Source organism: Delphinus delphis, chromosome 3 (assembly GCF_949987515.2).
Source record: "Delphinus delphis chromosome 3, mDelDel1.2, whole genome shotgun sequence".
NCBI classification, from domain to species: Eukaryota; Metazoa; Chordata; class Mammalia; order Artiodactyla; family Delphinidae; genus Delphinus; species Delphinus delphis.
In genome coordinates, this window is record NC_082685.1 from 106,865,134 (window position 1) to 106,888,365 (window position 23,232).

General features: G+C 36.0%; 1 protein-coding gene across 1 annotated transcript in view; it reads right to left on the minus strand.

Moving 5' to 3' along the window:
• Positions 1-12,046: 12,046 nt before the first annotated feature.
• The window catches only part of VCAN (versican), a 114,368-nt gene continuing 103,182 nt past the window's right edge, over positions 12,047-23,232 (minus strand). Inside the window, exons 13-15 of the mRNA XM_060009193.1 lie at positions 19,653-19,797; positions 14,151-14,333; positions 12,047-14,004 (exon numbers count right to left, since the gene is read on the minus strand). Of these exons, the coding sequence (XP_059865176.1) occupies positions 13,877-14,004; positions 14,151-14,333; positions 19,653-19,797 (456 nt within the window). The 3' untranslated portion in view covers positions 12,047-13,876. The remainder of the gene's footprint in view (positions 14,005-14,150; positions 14,334-19,652; positions 19,798-23,232) is intronic.

Below are 23,232 nucleotides of genomic sequence, written 5' to 3' on the forward strand. Positions count from 1 at the left end.
TTTCATAGCAGTATGGCGTAATTTGTACTGGAGAAATGCACGCTGCATGATTCTGGAGGCTTTTCTGCAATTCACAGTGGTACGTTCATCAATGGCTATTACTTTGACTGTACTTTTTGAAATCTGCCCATTTCGTCTACTCTTTTACAAGCATCATTATAAGTGATGCTCCTGCAGGATCCAAAGTGTCAGATGGACAATTTCAGAAGCAAAGACCAGGAAGGAAACTAGATAGATACATATAGAACTAGGTATTTTATATGTACATATTTATTATATATTATGTTATGTATTATTTACATGTTACATATGTATTATAGTCACTGTAGTGTGTACTATATAAACTACTGGTGATACACATCCCATTGTTCTAATGGGGCTTTTCTCCATTAAAAAAAAATCAAGTGATCAAATTTTATAAGATAATAATATTCCATTTGAGACTAAAATCTGCTCTCACATTCTTTCAAAAAGAGTCACCATTTCCACTGAGGTGTGTGTTGGCAACCTCAGAGTATTAATCCAGTAAAGAAGATTAAATATTAATAGAAGTGTGGGATAGATCATTTTCTTTCTTTCTTGGATTTAGAGCTTTGTTCTGCTTTTCATTCTGAGTACATGAGGTGAATGTAGATGGGCCAAATAAAATTAGACATATTAGCATGTCATAATTAATATCAAATGATGAAAAATAATTTTTGCAGGCCAACTTGAAATGAGCTTTTTTGGACCCATGCTAATTATCTGTAGTTTCAGTTTTATTATGAACCAACAACTGCTGGAGATGACTTCAACTGGCTTCACTTGTGCTTTAAATAATTCGTGTTTAATAATGTATTATGCATTACACAGATATTCCTACAGAGCCCAAGTTTCAATTACCTGTCACTTCAAATTACAGGCTCCCAGTAATTAGCTTCTGCCACATAACACATAATGGAACAGACCAAAGTTTATAGAAAGTGGGAGCAAATCTACTGAGCCAGTTTGGCATGAGTAGATTTCAAAATTAACCAATTTGTGTACCTTTTAATATATATCTCCGCAGGAATTAAAGAGTCGTCTGATTAACCTTTCTGAGTCTCCCTTATTTGTAATAAAAGAGATAGTGAAGATAGTGTCTGCCTCATAGAGATTACTCATTCACCTTTCGAGATAAAGGCATGTAGTTCAGTCGTCAGGATTTCATCAGTGATCTGCCTTCAAACACCTTTATATCCAGTCACAAATTATTTCTAAAAGCAGAGCCAACTAGTACATGGTATTATATTTAGAACAAAATCTGAAGCCTTTATGTGACCCATGAAGCCTTCTATCAACGGTTCTCCAACCTGAGTGTGCATTAGGATCACCCAGGGGGCTTTAGAACAGATTCTGTGAGAGCAGGATTTGGGGAGGTGGAGAGGCTTGGGAAGGGCGGAGGGCCTTGCCTGACTATGCTTTGTAAGTTTCCCAGCTATGACAGGTTTGAGAACCACTGCCGTACATGATCATGTCCAGAGCTACATTGCCTGTGAACTTATTAAAAATGCAAATTATCAGGCCCTACCCTGGATCAACTGAATTGGAAACTGGGAGCTGGGCACAACTATCTGTGTTTTAATAAGGACTCTGGCAGACTTTGATGCCCGCTAAAGTATGAGAACCGGCGTTCCAAGCTCTTACTGTTAAAAGTGTGTTTTATCTTCCAGCAAAATCAACATCACTTAGGAGCTTGTTAGAACCCCAGACCCATCTTGGACCTTCCGAAGCAGAATCTGCATTTTAACAAAGTCCCCAGGTGATTTGCAGGCATATTCAAGTTTGAGAAGCACGACTCTAAGACACTGGTTCCAGCCTTGGCTACAAACCGGAAGCTTGGTGGAGCTGTAAAACAAATATATAGGTACCTGGTGTGCTGAGCAGGCAGTTCCTGGTTTTCCCCCTTTTGACACAGAGAGCTCTTCTTTCATGGTTTGGAATAAGCTTTCACAGTAAGAAGGGCTCTTCTGCTACCAGTGGCCTCCTCTCCTGCCCTTTTCACCAGAACAGCTTCAGAGGGAATCACATTGGCTGAAATCGCTATAATTGTCTGACTTCTGCCTCTGTCTATGCTCAGAGGGCCTCACAACGTCCCTAGCTCCCAAAGTGGCCTCTGGTTCTTTTGGCGTGTCTCAACATTCCCACTGCTGCCTGGACTGCAGCCACTCAACTTTCTCTGGTTTTCTCCCCCTAACTATGGGCTTGTTTTGTCCCTAAAGCACAGCACTGCGTAAGCCTTGATGTCAGAGTCTCTAATAAAAATAGAGCCTTCCTCTATGTCTCATGGGGTAGACATGGATGGGGTAGGTACCTGTCCTCTCACTTCCTCACCTGGAAAAAACAAAGAAAAAATCTTTGCCTTAGTTTTCAGCAAAACCAAAATTCCCCGTAGAAATGTATTCATAAAACTTGATTCCTAAGAATAATCTCTTCATGGTGTATCAGACATCACCAAATCCTAAACACCAGTTAGGTACAGTTAGGAGCCAGCAACACTGTGTGAGGAAACTGAGTACCATAGGGACCAAGTCTCAAGAAGCCTCGTAGATGGAAGATGGAGGTGCTGGGGCCTGATCCTACGCCTTCTGATTTCAGGCAGATCTACTTTCTGCCACACCTAATCTGCCTCTAGTGCCTGTGGTCCGATAATGACTCCTCCCCCTAACGTCACCCTCTGCAGGGTCAACTCAGGATCTTTCAGTGGCTTTCAGGATGTGCAGGGGGCTCCGCCATCCACTTGGAGCATAAGTATTCAGTTCCCAACTCCCAAACAATGAACTGGGAGACATAAGAACAGAAAGTTCAGCCCAAACATTGTTTGGCACCATGTCAGTACACTGTAAATCTCCTTACAATATGGCGGAAAACATGACTTTAAAAGAAATATCTGAAGCAATGTATTCAAGACAAAGGTCCTTATTTATCACAGAATTATTACAAACAACTTGTTGCTTAGATACAAATCTTCCTCCCTACCCCCAAACATTTATTCCCATTCTGAACTCACAGGCTATTTCTAGCTGCCAACACAGCTTGCTTTACTCTGAAACGTCTTTAATCCTGAGGCTGATCATATGTATTTTCAGTGTGTCAGTATAGGTGTAGGATGTTCTCAATTTATTTCTGGAAAGCTGAAAATTTTCATTTGCCGGGAGTAACTTCTAAAAACCAGAAGAGCCTTGTGCTATTGTCAGAACAACATAATAAAGTCTGAAATGAATCTAAGAAATTAAATAGAATAGTTCCTGGAGTGTAGTTCCTGCTCAAAAAAATATCTGTTGAATGAATATAAAAGTGAGTGCACAAATGAATAAATGTATACTTTTAAATCTGTACCGTAAATCTAATTAAAATTTTAAGGGTTATGAAAATTTGGAGCACATTATTTTCATGTTTTTTCTGCTACATCCTCTTTGAAGCAGTAAATTGGGTATTTTATTTAATCTCGACATTCACTTCAAAAATCTACGTATTCACATACATAAACATTCTCAGGACACATGATAAAACATATCAGTGACTACTCTGAATGCTGTAACATGGCTGTATCTGCAAATTCCGTACAATAACTTCTTGATCTCCAGGATCAAGTTAAATGGCTGCATGGAGATTTGTTCACATATTGCTGGAAAGCAACTTCTGGTTCTCTTCTAACGGCAAATATTTACTTTGGTTAAATAGGCAACAGTGAAGGTCACAATGGACTGACATCTAGCATGAAATGACACTGACATTCACTCTGACTCTGCATGACTCTGCAGACTTAGATAGATACAAATTGCAGCTGCGCTTTTCCAAACATTCACGTGATTTTCTAGAAATCCCAACAGCTTCTCATCTGCTAAACCATTCAGTCAACCACTAACTTAGGTGACAGACAACAGTGGATGGCATATTTCTGGAGCAAAGAGTGGTGAGAGACAGAAAGAAACGGCTTCACATTTTTCTTTTTCTGTCCTCAGCTTCTGATGCTGCTGGTTAATAGAACTGCTCAATAAATATAATATAACAGGCTCTTGGTGGTACCTGAGGCAAGGAGACAAGGGATTTCTGTCTTGGTTTCAGTATGGCGTTGTTAACTCATCCCACTGACCTTAGTTTCAACAGGCTCCCCCTCTATCTGAGGAGTATCTGCTAAATGTATTAATGAGCTCCTGAGTCAGGCTTTCTGGGTGCACATCCGAGAGTATGCGCTAGGAGACTTGGGGCTGTCAGTGTAATCTCCCTGGGCCTCTGTATCTCCACCAGGAAATAGGAATGACAGTAAAATCGACATGAATATTAAGAGAGGTGATTTAGTCATATTCATTTAGCAAATATTTATTGAGTACCTGCTGCATGCCAGGTACTATTGCAGGTGTTAGGAACATGGTGATGATCGAGACAGAGGAGTCCCTGTACTTACGGAGCTTACATTCTCATGAAAGAAGACAGATGGCAATTCGCTTATGAGAGTGACTGACACCCAGTAAATAGTACCTTCACCACATAGCTATTGAGCACTCTTTGGGGCGGTATGGGTAAAAAATAGTGACCTCAAGCAAATATTCTCTTGAACATTTATTTTCCTATTTGTGCTTTTCTGAATTTACCCATGCATTTACAATGAGCAGGGATTACTTAGGTAATAAATTAAGAACAATAAAAGAGCAATGACATAATTTAACAAATACCTAAAAAGTGTTTTCATGGCATCTAAAAATGAGAATTATGATTCAGGAAATGATTCAACAAACATTACTTGCCCACACGGTCTTCAGCCGGGATGCATATCTTCCAGCTTTTGCACAGCGGTCCATTTATGCTGGGCAACTTCAGCATCTCTCATCCTTTGGTCTGGTCTCCATCCTGGGCCTCCTCCTTTGGATGGACAGGACTGGTATCTTTGTGTTCAAGGCCTCAGCTAATTAAAAATCCTTCTAAATGATTTCATTTTTCATTCTTACACAATCAGAAACCCCCAAGCAACTGATATTTGCCCATTGTTAGTGAGATTCAAATATAAACTGTCTTCTCTCTTTAGCGTAAATGCTTTGTAGCATTTCTACTTCCCCTAATGCTGTACTCAAAATGCTATAATTAATATTTTTCTTTTATCCTCTTTCATAATCAGAGCATCACCAAATCCCAATGCCTGCTTTTTAATGACATGTTTTGTCTCTGCCTAGATTAGTACAACCTCCGAAGTCCCAGCAAGTCTTCTTCCTTTCCTAAATCCTTATCCAAAAGCATAGTATTGTTTTATTACTCTCATTCTTCTGGAATTACTTAGCTAATTTTCTTCTATTCATTTTACTGGGTTACTTTTTTTTCTTGCTTATGTGTTCATTTTTAAATTCCCAAATTACTCATTTTGCCCTACATATCCTTATACAAAATAAAAGAATCTGTTAATTCAGCTCACATCTTAAGGTAGAAGAGACTCCACGGTAAAAGTGTAAGTATTGCCACGTATTACACAATGATATTACTTATAAAAAAGCCTATGTAAACAGATGTTCCCACCTTTAGTTTTAAGAAATTGTACTTCCCTTTAGTGCTCAAACAATATTTCCAAGACCACTTGTTACTTGACAAAAAATTTAAACATTTTAGCAGATTCCTTCCAACAGATGTTCCCGGCACACTGCCCAGTCCCATAAATCCACCTGGCATGTCATTCTGACCCCAGCCAGCCTTCTGGTACCAGGCACATGACTCTAGATCCCATCACGCCATCTGTACTTGGCTTTCTAAGGCTGCTGCTGATCTCTTTACCTCTCCACTCTTCCCATAGGAGGGCTGGCCTATCCCTTAACTCTGAAAAGCTCAGTTAAGCCCTAACTTAAGAAAACTATGCTGAGGACGTGAGGAAATGTAAAGAATTCTAACACAGATAAATAACTCAGAACTGTGCAGTTTATCAACTACTTCCAGAGTTTACAGGCCCCTCCACAGGTGGAGACCTGTTTCTCTTAATTTCAGCACATCTACTACCAAGTTGCTGAAACTAACTTCCCTCCTCGACACAGGAAGGCCCTTCTGCCAATAATTTTCCACTCCTTGGAATCAAGACCCTAGAGAAGGTAAACAGAATATTTCTCAAAGTAAAAATTTACTCTAAAAATACACCACTTTACATGAGAAGATAACATCCACTTTATAATGCAGAGCAACTCAGCTGCTCCTTTTACCAATTCATTCCAAAGTAGGAGCTTGGTCTTAAACTTGTGTAACTTACAGACCCCCCCCTGGAATGGCTCCTCCAAAAACAAAGGGAGGAAAAAACTTCTCTGAAAGACAGAAGCAGACCTCTATCCAGAGAAACAAAATGGTCTGGCAACTTTAAAATACCAGTCTCCCTTCCTTTCTCTTCCCACTTTCCCCATGTGTGGTCATAAAACTTCTAAAATATTAGGGGTTTAATCTCAGAGAAAGCTATGCACATGTAAACCTTGACACCTACTCTTTTCTTTGCTCCTTATTATAAGACAAGTATTGATTACTGAACTTGACTGTGATTTCAAGCTGAGAAGTATCACATTTAACTTTGGAAATCAAGCCAGAGAACACAGCCTTAGGACCAAGCAGTCTGCAGCGTGGCTATGTTTATGCATAGCTGAGGCAGAAAAATGGCTGGCAGTTGCAACAAGCACATGTTTAGCTTTTAGTGGCTGTAAGGAAGGACTAAAGATATAACCTCACAATAAGATGCCATGAAAGAAACCAAGAGAACCAACGTGGTCGCTTCCAGACTGTAATGTAGCATGCCCGTCCTGTGATTGATAGGAACTGTGTTACTTCCATAATTTCCCTGAAGCACTGCATCTAAAAACACTTTGTCAGTCAGGAATCCAGTAGGAAACAGATGACACAATCAAACTGGGTAAGATGAAGAGAGTTTAACAAAAGGACTATTTAATATACAGATGGGTAGCTTAAGGAAATCACAATTTATAGTGCAGTACCCATGGACCAGTAATAGTGGAGAGCTCTTACTCCCTCAGTCCTGAAGGGTCAAGGTGAGAGAGCAGTAGAGAATAAGAGGTAGAGAGGGCTATGTCGAGATGGGTGTCAATCTCCCAGGGCACAAAGCAGGAGGAGAAGGGTAGAGAGTGTATCTGGAGGGGTAAACCCTCTGTCCCATTAAGTTAGAGAACATTTCTGGTCTTCCATTTTTACCTTGTACACAATCGCTACAAGGGGAACCTGACTTTTCATCAGAGACTGAACAGGAAGCCAGACTGATCTAATTAGAAGAAAAAAACTAAAACTTAAATTTAATTGATTAAAACTTAAATTATTTAAATTTAATTGTTGATTTACTTAAGATTTCTAAATCAGTTCCTCCATTCTCAAGCACATAATACCTAGACAGTTTTTTCCCCCCAAAGCATTTTGCTATGCATGTAAAATTAATTTCATTTTGTAAACAACAGCTTCTGGAGAATTTTGAGCTGTAGAACACCAAGCTCTGATTGCACATTTGAAAAAATACCCTGTAGTAGTTTAAAAGATCATTTTGAAAGTGATGCATCTAGAGACAGTAATACTATATGAGATTTGAGGACAGCTGGGATAGAGAGAAGATGGTAATATGAGAAACCTTTGGAGGTGGAATTAATAGAATTTGGTTCTTGATTGAATATGGGCATAACTTAGGAGTCCAGGATGACTCTTAGACTACTAGTTTAAAAAAAAATTGTAGACAATTAGTAGGATGGGTGGATAATATTTCAATTTGGGACATATAGAACTTAATGTACTGCTGAAACCCAACCAGCTGGATACATACCTTTCCCACAGAAGAAAGAGATATGGAAATTATAATGTAGGAGTGAGTTAAGGTCTATGGTTATGGTTGGAATCAGGTGAAGATGGAGAGCAGACCAAAGAGATGACCAAAAATGGAGACTTTAGCAACAACATTTTGAGAATTCAGATCTCTTCCATCTTTAGTGCCATTGATAATCTTTCCCATCAGATAGTAAATTCCAGTGAGGAGAGGGACTTGGCCTATCTTGTTTATAACAGTAGCCCCGATATCTAGCAGAGTGCTTGACACATGGTAAGTCTCAATATACATTATTGAATGAATGATGAGTTCAATCTGGCTAATGGGCATTGGAGAGGGTCATCTGATTTAGGAACTGGAGTTATTTATAGATCAATTCACTCTGAAGGATTCTCCCATCTAGATGTCTTTTAGGGCTCCCCACTGAATTTGAAGTTCCTTTTCTTGGCTAGCTACTGTTAGGAAGTTTTATCTTTTTTGCTTCTATTATTTCTCAGTTTTTAAATTTGTCTCAATTCTTTCATTTCAAGCTTTGTTTCAGGTCTGTCTTTTAAGAAATGATTATTTTTAACCATGCCTCTTTATTCAGCTTTCCCTGTAGTGAAAGCTTTTCTCACTTTTTTCTTGTATAACCAGAGGCCCATTCAATATTGGGAAAGCAATCACCAAACATGTTCACAAGTACAGATAGATAATGTACTAAAAATACTTTAAGGACTGTGTATCTTAAAGCAGTGGTCTCCAAATCAGGGTTGCTTGATCAGAACTTTGCTGATCTTAAGTGAATTTTCAATACAGGACAGGAAGTAGGAACCGGATTAGCCTTGAGCTAATTGTCCATAAGTCATGTATCATGCAAAATAAAGACTCTGGGGGTGGTGGTGTACATGGGCACACAAAAGGAAGAAATTTCCATAACTTCAACGTTTTTGATATCATCTTCTTTATACCAGTTCTCATAAACTTTAGAATCATCCTGAGTGCTTGTGAAAACCCAGGTTGCTCTCCTCATTCCCCAACATTTCTATTTCAATACGGCAAGGCCTGAGGATTTGCATTTCTTACAAGTTCCTAGGTGATGTTAATGCTGTTGTTTCAGGAAACAAGCTTTGAAAACCGAAGGCTTTAGACTCCGACTTCATAAAAAACAACCACCATATCGAACACACCTTTCATCCATCCTGAGTCTTAGGATGCATTGACATGGGATGTAAAAATTATGAACAGAGAAAAGGACAAATCAAAATGAATGACTCTGGTGACAGTGTATAAATCAAAACCTTTTTTAAGTCAGGTGTTTACCAAAAAAATTTAAGAAGGACTTCATTGAGATGTCAACTGAAAGGTAATTGAAAGTAATTTTTGACAGACCACTATATGATTTTTGACATATAATTCAGAAAGAAGTTTAAAAATATTGAGTAGCTCTGCATAATAAAACTATCATTTCCATTTACTTATTTAAGTGAGAAAGTTTTCTCAATGTTTAAATCTGTAAGAATAAAATAGGAATAGAATTGATGCTAAGCCATGACACGTTCTAGTTTTAGGTAATGTTTACTCATGGAAATGTGATTTGGGAAAAACAGCCCTAATCATCTCATTGAGATACATTTCTAATAAAATGTTACCATTTGTGTAATTAGCTTTCAAATTTTGTAAGAGTGTAATATTGCTTTGAGCAATTGTATATCTGTAAATTACAATGATAACTTAATCCAGGAGAGGATTTTTAACTTTTATACCTTTATGTTTATGTTCATAAGACAAAATTAATTTTCCACTTGAAAGTACAAATTTTGATGTATATATGGTGATAGCTTAATCAACAGAAGACTTTCAAGCACATAAACGTATAATATTTAGATACAATTCCATGGGGGAACTGAAATAAAAAAGCAAGTCCAAAAATAAAAACATAAAATATCTGACTATTAAAAGAGTATTTTTCTTCAAGTATTTTTTAGATGGATGATAGTGGGAATCAAACTATTACAGTATTTAGAATCCACTGAATATATTTAAGAGAGTGATGTTACGTGTTTATTTTAGAACAGCAATATTTAGAAAATGCCAAAACTAAAATCCTTTACAATTGTTTTGCTTTATGATGAAAAACATTTTGGTTGACAACTTAAAGTGTGATGGATACATAGTTTAACATTTTATTTTAGAGTACACACTATCAAAAAATTACTTACGACTTACTGCCTTAAGGCAATCAACTTTTAATCTTCAGCAGGGATCATTTGATGGACTCAGACAGAACTGTGAATTTAAATTCCAATGAAAACCCAGGCTTTGCCTATTCTGTAAACATCTCAACAAAAACCATTCTTGTTCTTGTTTGGCATTTTCTCTTTCTTGTCCAGCTGGGATCCAAACACTCAGAAATGAGTAATAACGGGAAAAGATTATACACTCTTTAATGACTCATTCAAAGACCTTTATAAACTTTGTATATAGACTTGTTTTAGAAAAGAATCATTTGGGTGAGTTCTGGTTTGTTTAGCAAATGGGAACTGCAGCACAGTTAAAAGAAAAAAGAAAGGATGTACAAATGGTACAAAACCATCACTGCAGGCCTTTTCCTTCAAAAACCACTTCCCTGCATTTGTAATACTGGGAAACATAAAAAGAAACACATTAAAAAATGTTGAAGTCATCACTGAGTCTTTAGCTTCTTGATAACATCTTTTGCTTTTATCTAAGATATATTTTCTCTTGGAGATTCTTTTCTTGGGAGACAGTCTTGCACAGGCATGCACAAAATCAACTCTGAACTTTTTTGAAAACTATTTTATTTTGTCTGTCCATTTTCAAACTCCACAACTTTATTTTGCATGATATATGACTCCTGCACAATTAGCTCAAGGCTAATCCAGTTCCTACTTCCTGTACCGTAATTGAAAATTCACTTAAGATCAGCAAAGTCCTACTTGCTATCACATTAAAATGATGTATTTCTCCCGATACAATCTCTCATACCTCTTTTCCATTTCAGCTACCCCATAAAACCACCTCTTCTTCCCCTGATATGCAACCTAGCTTTTAGAAATGAATAGAAAACCACCTCTGGCTGACTTTGAGTAGTGCTGAGTCTCCTTAAACTTCTCACTCTGTTCCAGCATTGTGGGTAATGGAACATCCCATAGACTCTATTATTTGCACCTAGATCAGTAAAAATTTATCTGATGGATTTATAAACATCTAATAAGGGTGTACATGCACAAGTAATACAAATTCTTATATACTCCCTTGGGTAATTTCTATTTAAAATTCTGTATAAAGATATGACAGATTGCACATTAAAAGGACAAGCTAAGCAAGGAAAAGAATCTCTTCTGTATCTATTCATGCCTAACTTCCCATATATTTTTGACATTCCAAGAAAGAAACCTCAAAATAATTTTCCACTCACCTTTGTCCTTTATGATATCTTCTATACAACTGCAGAATATATAATGGATTTGTTCTTCCAAATTATCAATAAAGATATTGAATAGAATGGGCTGTAAAATAACTCCCATGGGATGCATCCAGTATAAAAATCTTACATTGGCAGAGACCTGTCTAGCTTATTTACTGCTGAATCTCCAGGGCCTAGTACAGTGCCTAATACATAGTAAGTACTTAGTAATAGTGAATGAATGAAAATAAAGTGATGGATGAATATCTGGATGGATAGGAACTTGGTGTTTTTGACATCTTCTGATTTTTTTTTAGATATGATCTTCTAGCCAGTAAATTAACCTCCTAAATGTATAACAATTGAGAACATAATATTTTATGTTTTTATTGAGAGTATCATGCAGGTTCTGGAGATTACCTGCATCTACTACAAACAAACTATGTAACTTGGGACAAATGACTTGAATTCTCTATGCTTGATCCCTCATCAATCAGACATTAACAGCCTCTCTCTTTGGCTTGTTGGGAGATGATATACATAAAACACTTGGCCTGGTTAATAGGAAGAATTCTGTAAGTGTGACCTATCACTTTTCCTATTGCATGTTTCCTTCATGTTTGAGACTAATGCCTAAGAATGTATATGTAAACATTATCAGAATTACTATCTCAATTTTTGCAGGGACATTTATAATCACCTCTCTGCTAGCCATAAAATCATTTCATCCAAGCCAGCAGCTTGTACTTCATGATAGATCTAGAATGTAAAAATGTTCGTGCACATTAGGGTTTAAAGTTGTAAATAACCAGACCAGTCACAGTATAGTAAAAGAAGGATTTTAGGTTTCTTTGGCGAAACAAAAGCAGATATAAAAAGTTACAAAGGTTTTAGATTTTCATTCACAAAAAAAAAAAAAAACAGTCATTCACATTTTACACTATACACGGTATAATATAAATACAGGAACGTATTATGTGCATTGTAATGAAAGAGGAAAAATTAAAACCTAATAGGTAGACACAGAGTTGTTCTGTGCTCTAGAACACCCAAAGGTGGATCACATTTAATGCGGCAACCAAGGGAACTTGCCTAAAGACTGTATGATTGTGGCTACTGTGGTTCCTTCTAAGTCAAAAGAGGTTCTGTGAAAAAGAATCCATGTTGGGTCTGCTCTTCCTCTATTTGCATTTTATTTGTTGTCTTCTCCAGATCATTCTAACTAAAATTAGGGAAAGACTCCTAAATGCTTTCTTCCCATTACAGGGTTTTCTTTAAACATTAAATTAAGTGGATAATGATTCAGAGTCATCTTCAGCAGTCATTTTATTCAAATTAAGGGGAGAAAACAGAGTGGGAAGAGATAGGGAGAAATTTGAACACATACACTCCACCTAACAGGAAGCAACGCCCACACTATGTCTATATATATGCTCCTTGCTTAGAATGGGCAAACATCATTTGCTGAAAGCTATACACTTTTCCACTCTTTTTATAATAAACACTTGATGCATTCTATCCATCACATTATTTCATCAGGGACAGAGTACCTAGATTATATTGTTCCAAACTGTGTGAGGGAAGTATAAAGGCTAACACTGAAAAATAACTAACATACTATGTCAATGTTCAGGTTTGGGGTAAAATAACATCCAATAAATTAAATCAGTATGGCTTACTTCATTTATTTATGTATGCTTCACAGCTGCAGCATTCATACATGAACATTCAAAACTTTATAAAAGATTAAAATGGTTATATATACAAAATTTCTTTCTTTGAATGTGTGTTGTTTTAACAAACCCCCTCCCTCCAGAGCCCTAGGTCTATATCCATTTGAAATGTTGTTGATCTGTAATCTTGCAAGTTAGTGTTATAAAAAGCCATTAAAAAGGAGACCCAGTTGAGTTAATAATTAGCACTTTGACCCCTAAAAAATGCTCCTAGTCATAGAAAAGTCCTCCGTTCAGGCCTTTCTTGTAAGTGAAGAAAAAGGAATGCAGCAAAAAAAGAGTTCCACATTGCAGTCTCTAGTTCCGTTGGGATCCCATTAGCCAGCCAGGTTTCAGCATCACATGGAAGCCGGTTGTACCTAGGGCGGAAATGGTGCAGTGACCTACAAAACTTTGTGTTTGTTAATTGTCCAGGAAAAGCCATCCTCCATCTTGCTGACAAAGGGCAAGGGAAACCATTTCCAGCCTAAACAAACTACCAAAAGCAGCCGAACAAATGATTAAAGACCTGTAAGGCTCCATAATCATCATTAAATATGCCCGAACTCAGTGTGACTTTTTATTTTATATACAGGATTAAAATCAACATTAAATCATCTTATTTACATTGCCATTGGTGCTGAAATGGAGCTTTTTAAATAGTACAGTAGGCTGGTATACATTATAAAATGGTCTGCACTGGAGGCAAATAGAAAACTAAAGAAATTAGATAGTCTGGAAATGGTTACATTCTGCCCTTATTTTCTTTCCTTTTGTTTGCTTTCTTTTTGAATGCCAATACTTTCATTTAAAATGTTTTCGAGCACAGCAACCCAAAATGACTGGACGGTGGTCCAAAAATCCAAACCAACTGATAATACTTCTCGAGGTGATAGGAAAGGCACAGGAAGTTAGGACTTTGGCTGAAATGATGAAAACACATGTTCGCCATTTTAGGGATCAGCGCCTTGATTCTTGCCACCTCCTGCTCCAACGGTGATCATGTTTTGATGTATTTATTGAATTGTCCTTTGCTGATGAGGAATTTTTAAAGTATTTCTTAGAATAAGTCCTTTGGTATGCAGATGCTACATGGAAGGAAAGAAGGAAAGAAAAGAAAACACAACAATATTACTTGCTCCATACCCTAAACTACCAATACCGTAGCCGTAAAATGAGGGTGTCTAGTAGTTGTTATAGCATGGTTGTCCATTCTTTCTAAAGGACCACTTACGGTTCAGGCAGGTAATTTTAGGCATAGCCCATCTTCCATTTCCTAGGCAACGGATGGTTGGAAGGTGGCGTTGAATGAAACCATCTTTGCAGTGATATCTAATCAGGGAGTTGATTTCATAACGAGGTTTCATCTTTCCAAAGGTCTTGGCATTTTCTACAACAGGGGGCTGGCCGCAAGCAACTAAAGAAAAGTAAATTGGGTTATTTCCAAATAATCTAAGTATTTCTATTGGCATGAGTTTCTCTTTTTTTTTCTCTTTCCTTCTTTATTATACCCAATCAAGCACCTTCAGCAGTCATTTAGATTAAGAAATTGAAAATTTTCAAGACAAAACTAAACAGTAAGCTTCTGGGCCTAGTTTGAATCTCAGATTCTGTACCTTGAATTGTGCTTTTTTTTTTTTTTTTTTTTAAAAAGAACCATAGGGCATATGGTCATACATTCACCTGTCCATTTGGAGGTGCTACTTTTCCGAAAAAAATTCTAAATTAAAAGGAATTTGGAATTTCCTGTCTCAGGCCACCATGTGGCCTGTTGATGTTGTCTTCACCACCATCCCGATGTTTTTATTTATTACCCACCTTCACTTCAAATAAGATTTGTAATAATTAACTATTATTGTCACTTCCCCGAAAAAAACTTACAATCTATAATAACATCATAGCTTCAAAATGTGGACAAAATATGTCCAAAATACGGATAAAATATGGACCCTTCAGTATAAATAAAATATCTCCAGGTTCAATTATGTTTATTTGCTCTTTTCTGTCTTCTGTACAGAGACAGGAAGCAAGTCAGGACATAGTATTCATGCTTCAATTTCGTAATTACCTTATAAATATAAATTTCAACTCTTAAGCAGGGTAAGTAAAGGTAAATCGTGGAATATATAACCATCATTTTTAACCCACAATAAAAAATTCTGTATATCAACAAACTTAGTGATGGTAGAAATAGTAAAAAGGAAATAGTAGTAAAAGAAACCTCACAATTTTGAAATTCAAGAAGCTGGGAAAATTGGTTCAACTGAATTTGTATTAATTTGTAATTTTATTCAATATTAGTGTACTTGTTTTAAATGATATATTTTAAAAATTAACTTTTATTAAGTGATTGTGTTTTGCTATATATCTCTAATAAAAATATAACTTAACTTCAATATAATTTCCCTAAATGACGTTTCCTATCAATAGTTTACTTTAAGAATGCCATCATGAGGCCCACCTGATAAGCATGTCATATTCTCTCATGAAATAATGCAAATCTTCAGTGGGAGGATGATTACCAGAAACCTTGGTACCAAGATGTTTGGATGTCAAAAGTTCACGAATATTAAATTTATTTACATATTCAAAAGGCTGTTTATAACCATATTCTTTTGAAATGACAAATGTAGGTTTAACTTAAATATTTAGTTCCTTTAATTTACTTCTGCCTGACAGAACAGCTTAGAATGTATTGACCCATAGCAAACAAAACTGTCTTTAATGAAACACAATCCAAGCATATATTTTTGTTCACATAAGAAATTGTCATTCAGATAGACATAACCTAAAAATAGATTATAAAGTCCTACTATCTATAACTAAGAAATCAGAAACGTTTGTGTATGTATTTGATTTTTACAAATTCCTAGAAGATAAACTGAGATTTCTATAATAATATGTCATTTTCAATTAATAATCTACACTATGTATATAGTTCAATGAAAACCCGCATCTGGATACCTACACTTCTTTTATTGTAATATGGAAAGTCTATACTAGGGTCCAGATACTAGCAAGTATCAGATAGAATGAGATGGAAGTGATACGGAAGGTTAAAAATTATCAATTAGATAAATCATTATACTTGATTCTGACTAATTAAAAGTTGTCTTTAAATTTGAGAAGAAAGCAATATACAGATTTCTTCCAAAACTATAAATGAAGACTTATTATAAAGTTAAAATAATTCAGGGAGTGTGGTACTGGCAAGGACAGGCAAACAGACCAGAAATAGATCCACATATATATGCTTGATATTTGACGGAAGCAACATGGCAGAGCAGTGGGGAGAAGGTAGTTTTTTCACTTGGACAATTGGGTATTCATATGGAAAAAAATATGTATTTGGTTCCCTACCTCAGAGAATCCATGGGAGATCAATTCTAGATGGTTTAAATATATAAATGTAAAAGACAAACTATAAAACATTTAAAAACAACATAGGATGGCTTTCTGACTTTAGGATAGGTAAAGATTTCTTAAGACACAAAAAGGTTTAAACCATAAAGGAAAATTCAACAAAATGAAGAACTCTGTTCATTAAAAAATGCCATGGGGAAAGACAAGCTACAAACTGGGAGTAGATATTTGCAACATATAATTGTCAAGGGATTAATAACCAGGACATTTAAAAAAACTCTCACAAATCAATATATAAAAGAGAAGCAATCAAGTTTTAAAAATACACAATAGACATGAACAGAAACCTTACAAAAGAAGAGCTATAAATAAAAGTATATGAAAAGATATCCAGGGAGAAGTATCCAAGACAACGCAAATTAAATCACAAGAGGTAACATTTTATACCCACCAGATTGGCAAAAATTTCAAAGTCCGTTAATATCAAATGTTGGAGAAGATGTGGAGTAATGGAACCTTTCACACATTGCTGGTGGGAGTGACAATTGGTACAACCACTTTGGAAAATAATTTGGCATTTTCTAGTGAATTTGATAGTACCTGTATCCTATGACTCTGCACTTCACTCCTGGAAAAACACCCTATGGAAACTTGCAGAGATCTACCACAAACAAGTTCAAGAATATTCGTAGAAACATTGTTTATAATAGTGAAAACACTGAATGTAACCCAAATGTCCACTGGCAGGAGAACTGATAAATAAGATGTTATATAGTCATATACTGTAATACTACACAGCAGCCAAAATGAAGAAATACAGCTACATGCATCAACATGGATAAATCTCACAAACATAATGCTGAACAAAAAAAGCAATGCACAAAATACAAACAGTATGATTCTACTTAAAGTTCAAAAGTGTACAAAACTAAACAATTTGTTTACAGATACAAGCATATGTGATAATTCTAAAGAGAAAAGAAAGGGAATTAAGTCATTATCTATGGCTGGACTGGGGAATTAAATGGATGGGATTGGAAGGAACCTGCAGGATGCCCCAAAGATGTGTAGATAGTATGCAATGAGGTGGTGTTTTTTTTTTAAAAAAAAGTCTTTTATATATAATATAATCCTCCTTTGCAAGTATTTAATTAAAACGACCTAGGTCTGTATGTTTAAAGATGTCTAAAATATCTGAAAGGAAAAATAAGTGTCATTTATAAAAGTCTTCAGACATTTATAAAATTCGTAACATTCCCCAGAGTACTGATTAACAAAGAATTAAGTCTACACAAATAAAAATCAGACAGTAGGGAGATAAAATATATGAATCATTTTGTTTTGTTTTATTTTTCTCCTTTAATGAGGTAGACCTAATGTTTTGTAAATCTTTCCCCATTGGTAAATGTCTACCATGATGTTACTGTTGTGAGACCTTTTTAGATAAGGCAGTGGTTCTCAACCTGGGGCAGTTTTCCTCCTCTCCCTCCTTTCCCAGGGATAGTTGGTGATGGCTAGAGACATGGATGGTTGTCACAAAGCAAAGGAGGACGTGGAGTGGAGGAGAATGTTACTGGCATTCAGTGCATAGAGGGCAGAGATGATGCTAAACATTCTGCAATGCACAGGACAGCCCCAACAAGTAAGAACCGTCTGGCCTAAAACGTTAATAGTGCTGCTGCTAATAAACCCTGGCATAGGAAAAAGCAACACGGGAAATAAAAGAATGTTTGGATCACAAAATGAAAGCATGACTCCAGGGAACATTTGGAGATCTAAGAGGGCAAACACGACATTTGGATAAAGACAAACAGTTCTTTAAAGACTTCTTACACTAGAAACAGGGAAAAGAGCAAATAACTTGATTTGCTGTTTTCACAAGTTCCATCGCGTTAAGTGTGGAAGTAACGTACATAGTCAGGAAAGCTGCTCACACATGAAAGATATTCAGAATAAATTCTGCTTTAGACAAGAGAATGGCAGAGTATAGTAGTCATGGATAACAGCTAAGTTTCATCTCAGCTTTGTGTATCTTACTGTTCTCTTTCTTTTGATAGAATTTCTCTAGTGGTGTTTGTCTTTCCTAAAATATCTGTAGAGTGTATTTTTAGTTTTATTATTTTTATATTCAAAAATAAGTCAAATGGATTTTGCATTTTGCATTTGTACTTTGTATGTTTAATTGAGGTGGGTAAAATCTGGGTATAGAGATTAAATACTCATGTTCTAACACCATTATCAATTGCAAATAGGTTTATAAATTTTTATGGAATTCCTATTTTTTAAAGGAAGAAGTCTATACAGTGTGCCTTAGAATTCAAACATATTGGTCAATGATAAACACTTTCAAAAATCAGCTTTCTTAATTTTATCTGTTTAATATCAACTAAGCAATTCTCATTATATTATTAACTTATAAACATATTATAAATGTTTTTATTGTATCATATTTTGAAGGTTTTCAACAATAGATATAGGGATGGTATTTTTGTTCTATGGTTTATGTGTACAGAAGGAGCTTCTAAGGGAATGAGTGAAAAACTCAAATGTCTATAAAGACCAGGAACTTAACCAAAAAGGAGGAAAGGTCTGAATGAGGACTGCAATGAATTGGGGACAACAGTCCTACCAAGGGAGGGTGGTAGTTTTCAGCTGCAGTATTTAAACCATTGATAAATGTGAACATGGGCCAGAGGGCACCAGGTGTTCTTTTTTTTTTAAGTAAAAACTTCACATTATTTTATGATACATACCAGTTTTTTATTGTCGACAACTAATTAAAAATTTTTTTGTTTCTTTAAATTTTTTATTTATTTATTCTACAACTAATTTTTTTTTTTTTAATGCTCTCCTCATCAAAATAAACAGGTTTATAGGCCCTTGGGCTGGCAATTGTTTTTCTTAAAAATACTGCCAGGTAGTTTTTCTACATAAATGCTACATTGTTATCTTAAGCACTTGAAATCTAAGGTGAACACATTACTGAAAACAAACTTTTCAATTATATTGAAAAAGTAAACCATTCCAGAGCAATAAGAGATGCCACATGTGACATCCAGCTTATGTCTTAATGACATTTGGGCTTCCCTGTTGGCGCAGTGGTTGAGAGTCCGCCTGCCGATGCAGGGGACACGGGTTCGTGCCCTGGTCCGGGAGGATCCCACATGCCGCGGAGCGGCTGGGCCCGTGAGCCATGGCCGCTGAGCCTGCGCGTCCGGAGCCTGTGCTCCGCAACGGGAGAGACCACAACAGTGAGAGGCCCGCGTACCGCGCAAAAAAAAAAAAGACCACAAAGAATGACATTTATTCTTCCTGAATTTACTTGGTAATTGAAATGCAGATAAGTATACATTATTAATGGAGTAATCATTACCTGTTCCTTTCTTGCAGGTATAGGTGAGATGGTAATTGCAGGGAACATCATTCCACTGGCCATTCTCATGCCATATAATTACAACACAATCTTCTCCAGCAGAAAAGAAACTATCTGGCTGATTGGGCCTCCAGTTCTCATATTGCTGTAAAAATGGAGGGAGAAGATAACTATTGACAGTCAAAGAGAAGCATATTATAAAAGCGACAGTGTCATTACTGCACGATTAAATTAGAAGGGACGCAACAATTTCTGTTGAACCATCTAGCTGAAATAATTCTGGTGGTAAAGAAAAAGATTTTTACACTCTGAGTGGAAAATGTATATATCTCAAAGTCTCTCTTCAACAAATATATATATTTTTTCCTTTGGCGATGAGATATATATCTAAGGAATCAATGCTCAATTTAAGAATTTTCACCATGTCATTATTATTAATTGTAACAGCATTAATGGAAGTGGAACAACTAGAGAAAAAAATTCATAATCTCGTCACTCTATCTGTCATGTTTTCTTCCAAACTTTATGTGCACATATAATTTTATGTAGAGGTGATTATAGTGCAATAAAATGGTCATTCCTTCTTTTATATTTTTACCACTATAAAGTACCTTTGTCTTATTGAATGTAATTGTTTTCATCCAAATTCTTTGCTATGTTGATATATATATAAATTGATATATTTGCTATACTTATTTTTCTGTTTACCCGATATACATATGCCCATCATTTTATATTCAACCTTTCTGAGTAATTCTATTTTAGATATGATTCTTATGTGCACCATTCAGTTGTGTTTTGCTTTATGATCTAATCTGGAAGTTGTTTTAATAGGAACATTTATCACATTTATGCATATTAATATACAAGATAATGCTTTAAAAATGTCTTACTATAAATATATGTTTGCTTTTCTTTAATGTGTGTTCAGATAATTAAAAGGAATTTTATTGACCTGATGTTTTCCTACTGGTTACCTTTATATCTACATCTTTAGATGATACCTTTTGATTCCCTAGTTTGAGCAATGAGATTTAACCAGAAATATCTTTTGCCTTCCATCACAGTAATACATGTCTTTTATTCAGCACCAGTAATGAATGAAGCCCTCTTCTGGTACTTGGTATGCATTATCTCTTACAGTAATCCAGCAAGACTGGGAATAACTTGAAACTTAGCAATGTTAAACACCCAGGACTTTTAGGTTTACATTCAAATTTTTGTTGCCTTAAAATGTGACCTCCATATCAACCAATAATTATATGAAAAACATAGTCCTTATGCCTATTCAAAAATAACAAACTTTAGTGGGATGAAAATAATATTGGACCATAAATAAGAGAGAAGCTTTCTAGCCTCCGGTCTCTTAATTAGAATGTGATATGGGACATGTTTGTTCATTGTCTCTCTGGCTCAACTTGGGTATCGCTTTCCCAATATGCTTTGCCTACTGTCAAGTTTAAATCACATCTAATGCTGACCAGACTGGTGGAGACAAATTTCCTTCATATGAAAGAAATACGTATTCAGATTTATGTGACAATGGCAAATGTGACTGTTTCTTCTGGGCCTACAGATCTATTAGTCTTTCCTTGAATTAAATTTAAAATAAGTCTGTGTGTAGAAAACAAACTTATGGTCACCAAGGGGGAAAGGGGGAGGAGGGATAAATTGGGAGGTTGGGATTGACATATACACACTACTATATGTAAAATAGATAACTAATAAGGACCTACTGTATAGCACAGGGAACCCTACTCAATACTCTGTAATGACCTATATAGGAAAAGAAACTAAAAGAGTGGATACATGTATATGTATAACTTATTCACTTTGCTGTACACCTGAAACTAACACAACATTGTAAATCAACTATACTCCAATAAAAATTAAAAAAAAAAAAAGAACCAAGGGGGGGAAAAATGAGTCTGTGGTTGAAACAGTGAGTTAAGAGATTTTATTTGAAAAAGACAGAGTCAGAGAAGAAAGAACTGTATATGAGTTAAGGCAATTGTTTCCAATTCAGAGCACACCAAAAAACAGTCCTGCTAGTTACTCCCAAAAGCACCATGGTTATCTTTATGTCTTTTAAAAATGTATAATAAATATACTAGAGAATGGCTCTAATATTTCTTTCTTCTCAGAAAATAATGCGGTTTTTAAAGCTTTAAAATATGGTAAAAACCTAGATCTTTGATAAAATAATTTGTGAGAAGAAGACCTTAAGTTTGAAAACCTGAGGATTAAGAGACCTTCTACTTTTCCTTCAATCTCTTTGCTTAGCTTTGCTTTGAAATACACTTCAATCATGCCAAAATTAAGATAGGACACAAGAGACCTCTGCTATGTAAAGAAGAGTCTCTGAAAAGTGATAAAACTTCAAAGAACCAAGGGAAGCTTAATTAAGACTTTTTTTCCAAAACACAGAATTAAGGGTGTTTTTATTTCTCTGGTGGAAATCCAGAAATTATATGGATTTAAATTCAACTCTAGTAGCCTGAATGGTACCACTGAGCTACCCCCTAGGTGGCCCTGGGAAAGATGCTCAGAAGACCGTACTCACCAAAGCACTCTGTCTGGCTGGTCTTCCTGCGACTGGGAACTGACATTTGATCTGACCTGGGTTTCTAATTATTTCTTTATTTTCCTTTTCTTTGCTTATTTCCCTTTCCTTACCATCTCTTACCCTCCACCCACCAAGTCTTATTTTTTGCCTTTTTTTTTTTTCGGCTACCCTCCTTTAATAGATAACAGAAAAGGAAATGGAGTAACAATGCAGATATAAACGTCACATTCAGCCTGCTGCTGCTGTATGACTAAGCTGTCTTTAACAGATAAATTAAAGCAGCATAAAATTAAAAATTAAATTAATAAAGAATAAGAATTCCTTAAAACTAACAAAGATCTAAATTGAATACTTTTTATGGTGAAAGATCCCAGAGTTCCTCATATACTTAATTTGGATTTTGGAGCTCAATACTTTCTAGTTTACTTTCTAACTAACCTCTTTCAGGAAACCAGTGAATGTCCTCAAAGGTGGAAAATTTTCCAGCATCCCAATACCATGTGTAACCTGTGCAGTGCTCCCCTTTCCTTGGCCTTACCACACTATTCATCTCCCTTATTTGCTTTATTTTTCTTCATAACACTTATTACCTTCTAATATCCTATGCATTTTACTTACTTATTATATTTTTTCTCCTTAGTAGAATGTAAGCTCATTGAGGACAGGGATTTTGGCTTCTTTTGTTTACACCTGTATCCTCAGTGCCAGGAGCTATGCCTGGCACATAGTGGTGTTGTTTAATAAATAATTGCATATTTAGAAATAATGAACCCCAGAGTGTGCTGCGCTCCTCCCTATCCATACTTGCCCCTGATCGAAGATGTTGTTTGCTGCTGGCAAACAGCAAGCAAGACAATCACAAAGTCAGCAGAAGTAAATAACCGGTCTGGAAAACAGTTGGCAATACATACCAAGAGCCTTAAAAAGTTCCTACCCTTGGGCTTCCCTGGTGGCGCAGTGGTTGAGAGTCCGCCTGCCGATGCAGGGGACACGGGTTTGTGCCCCGGTCCGGGA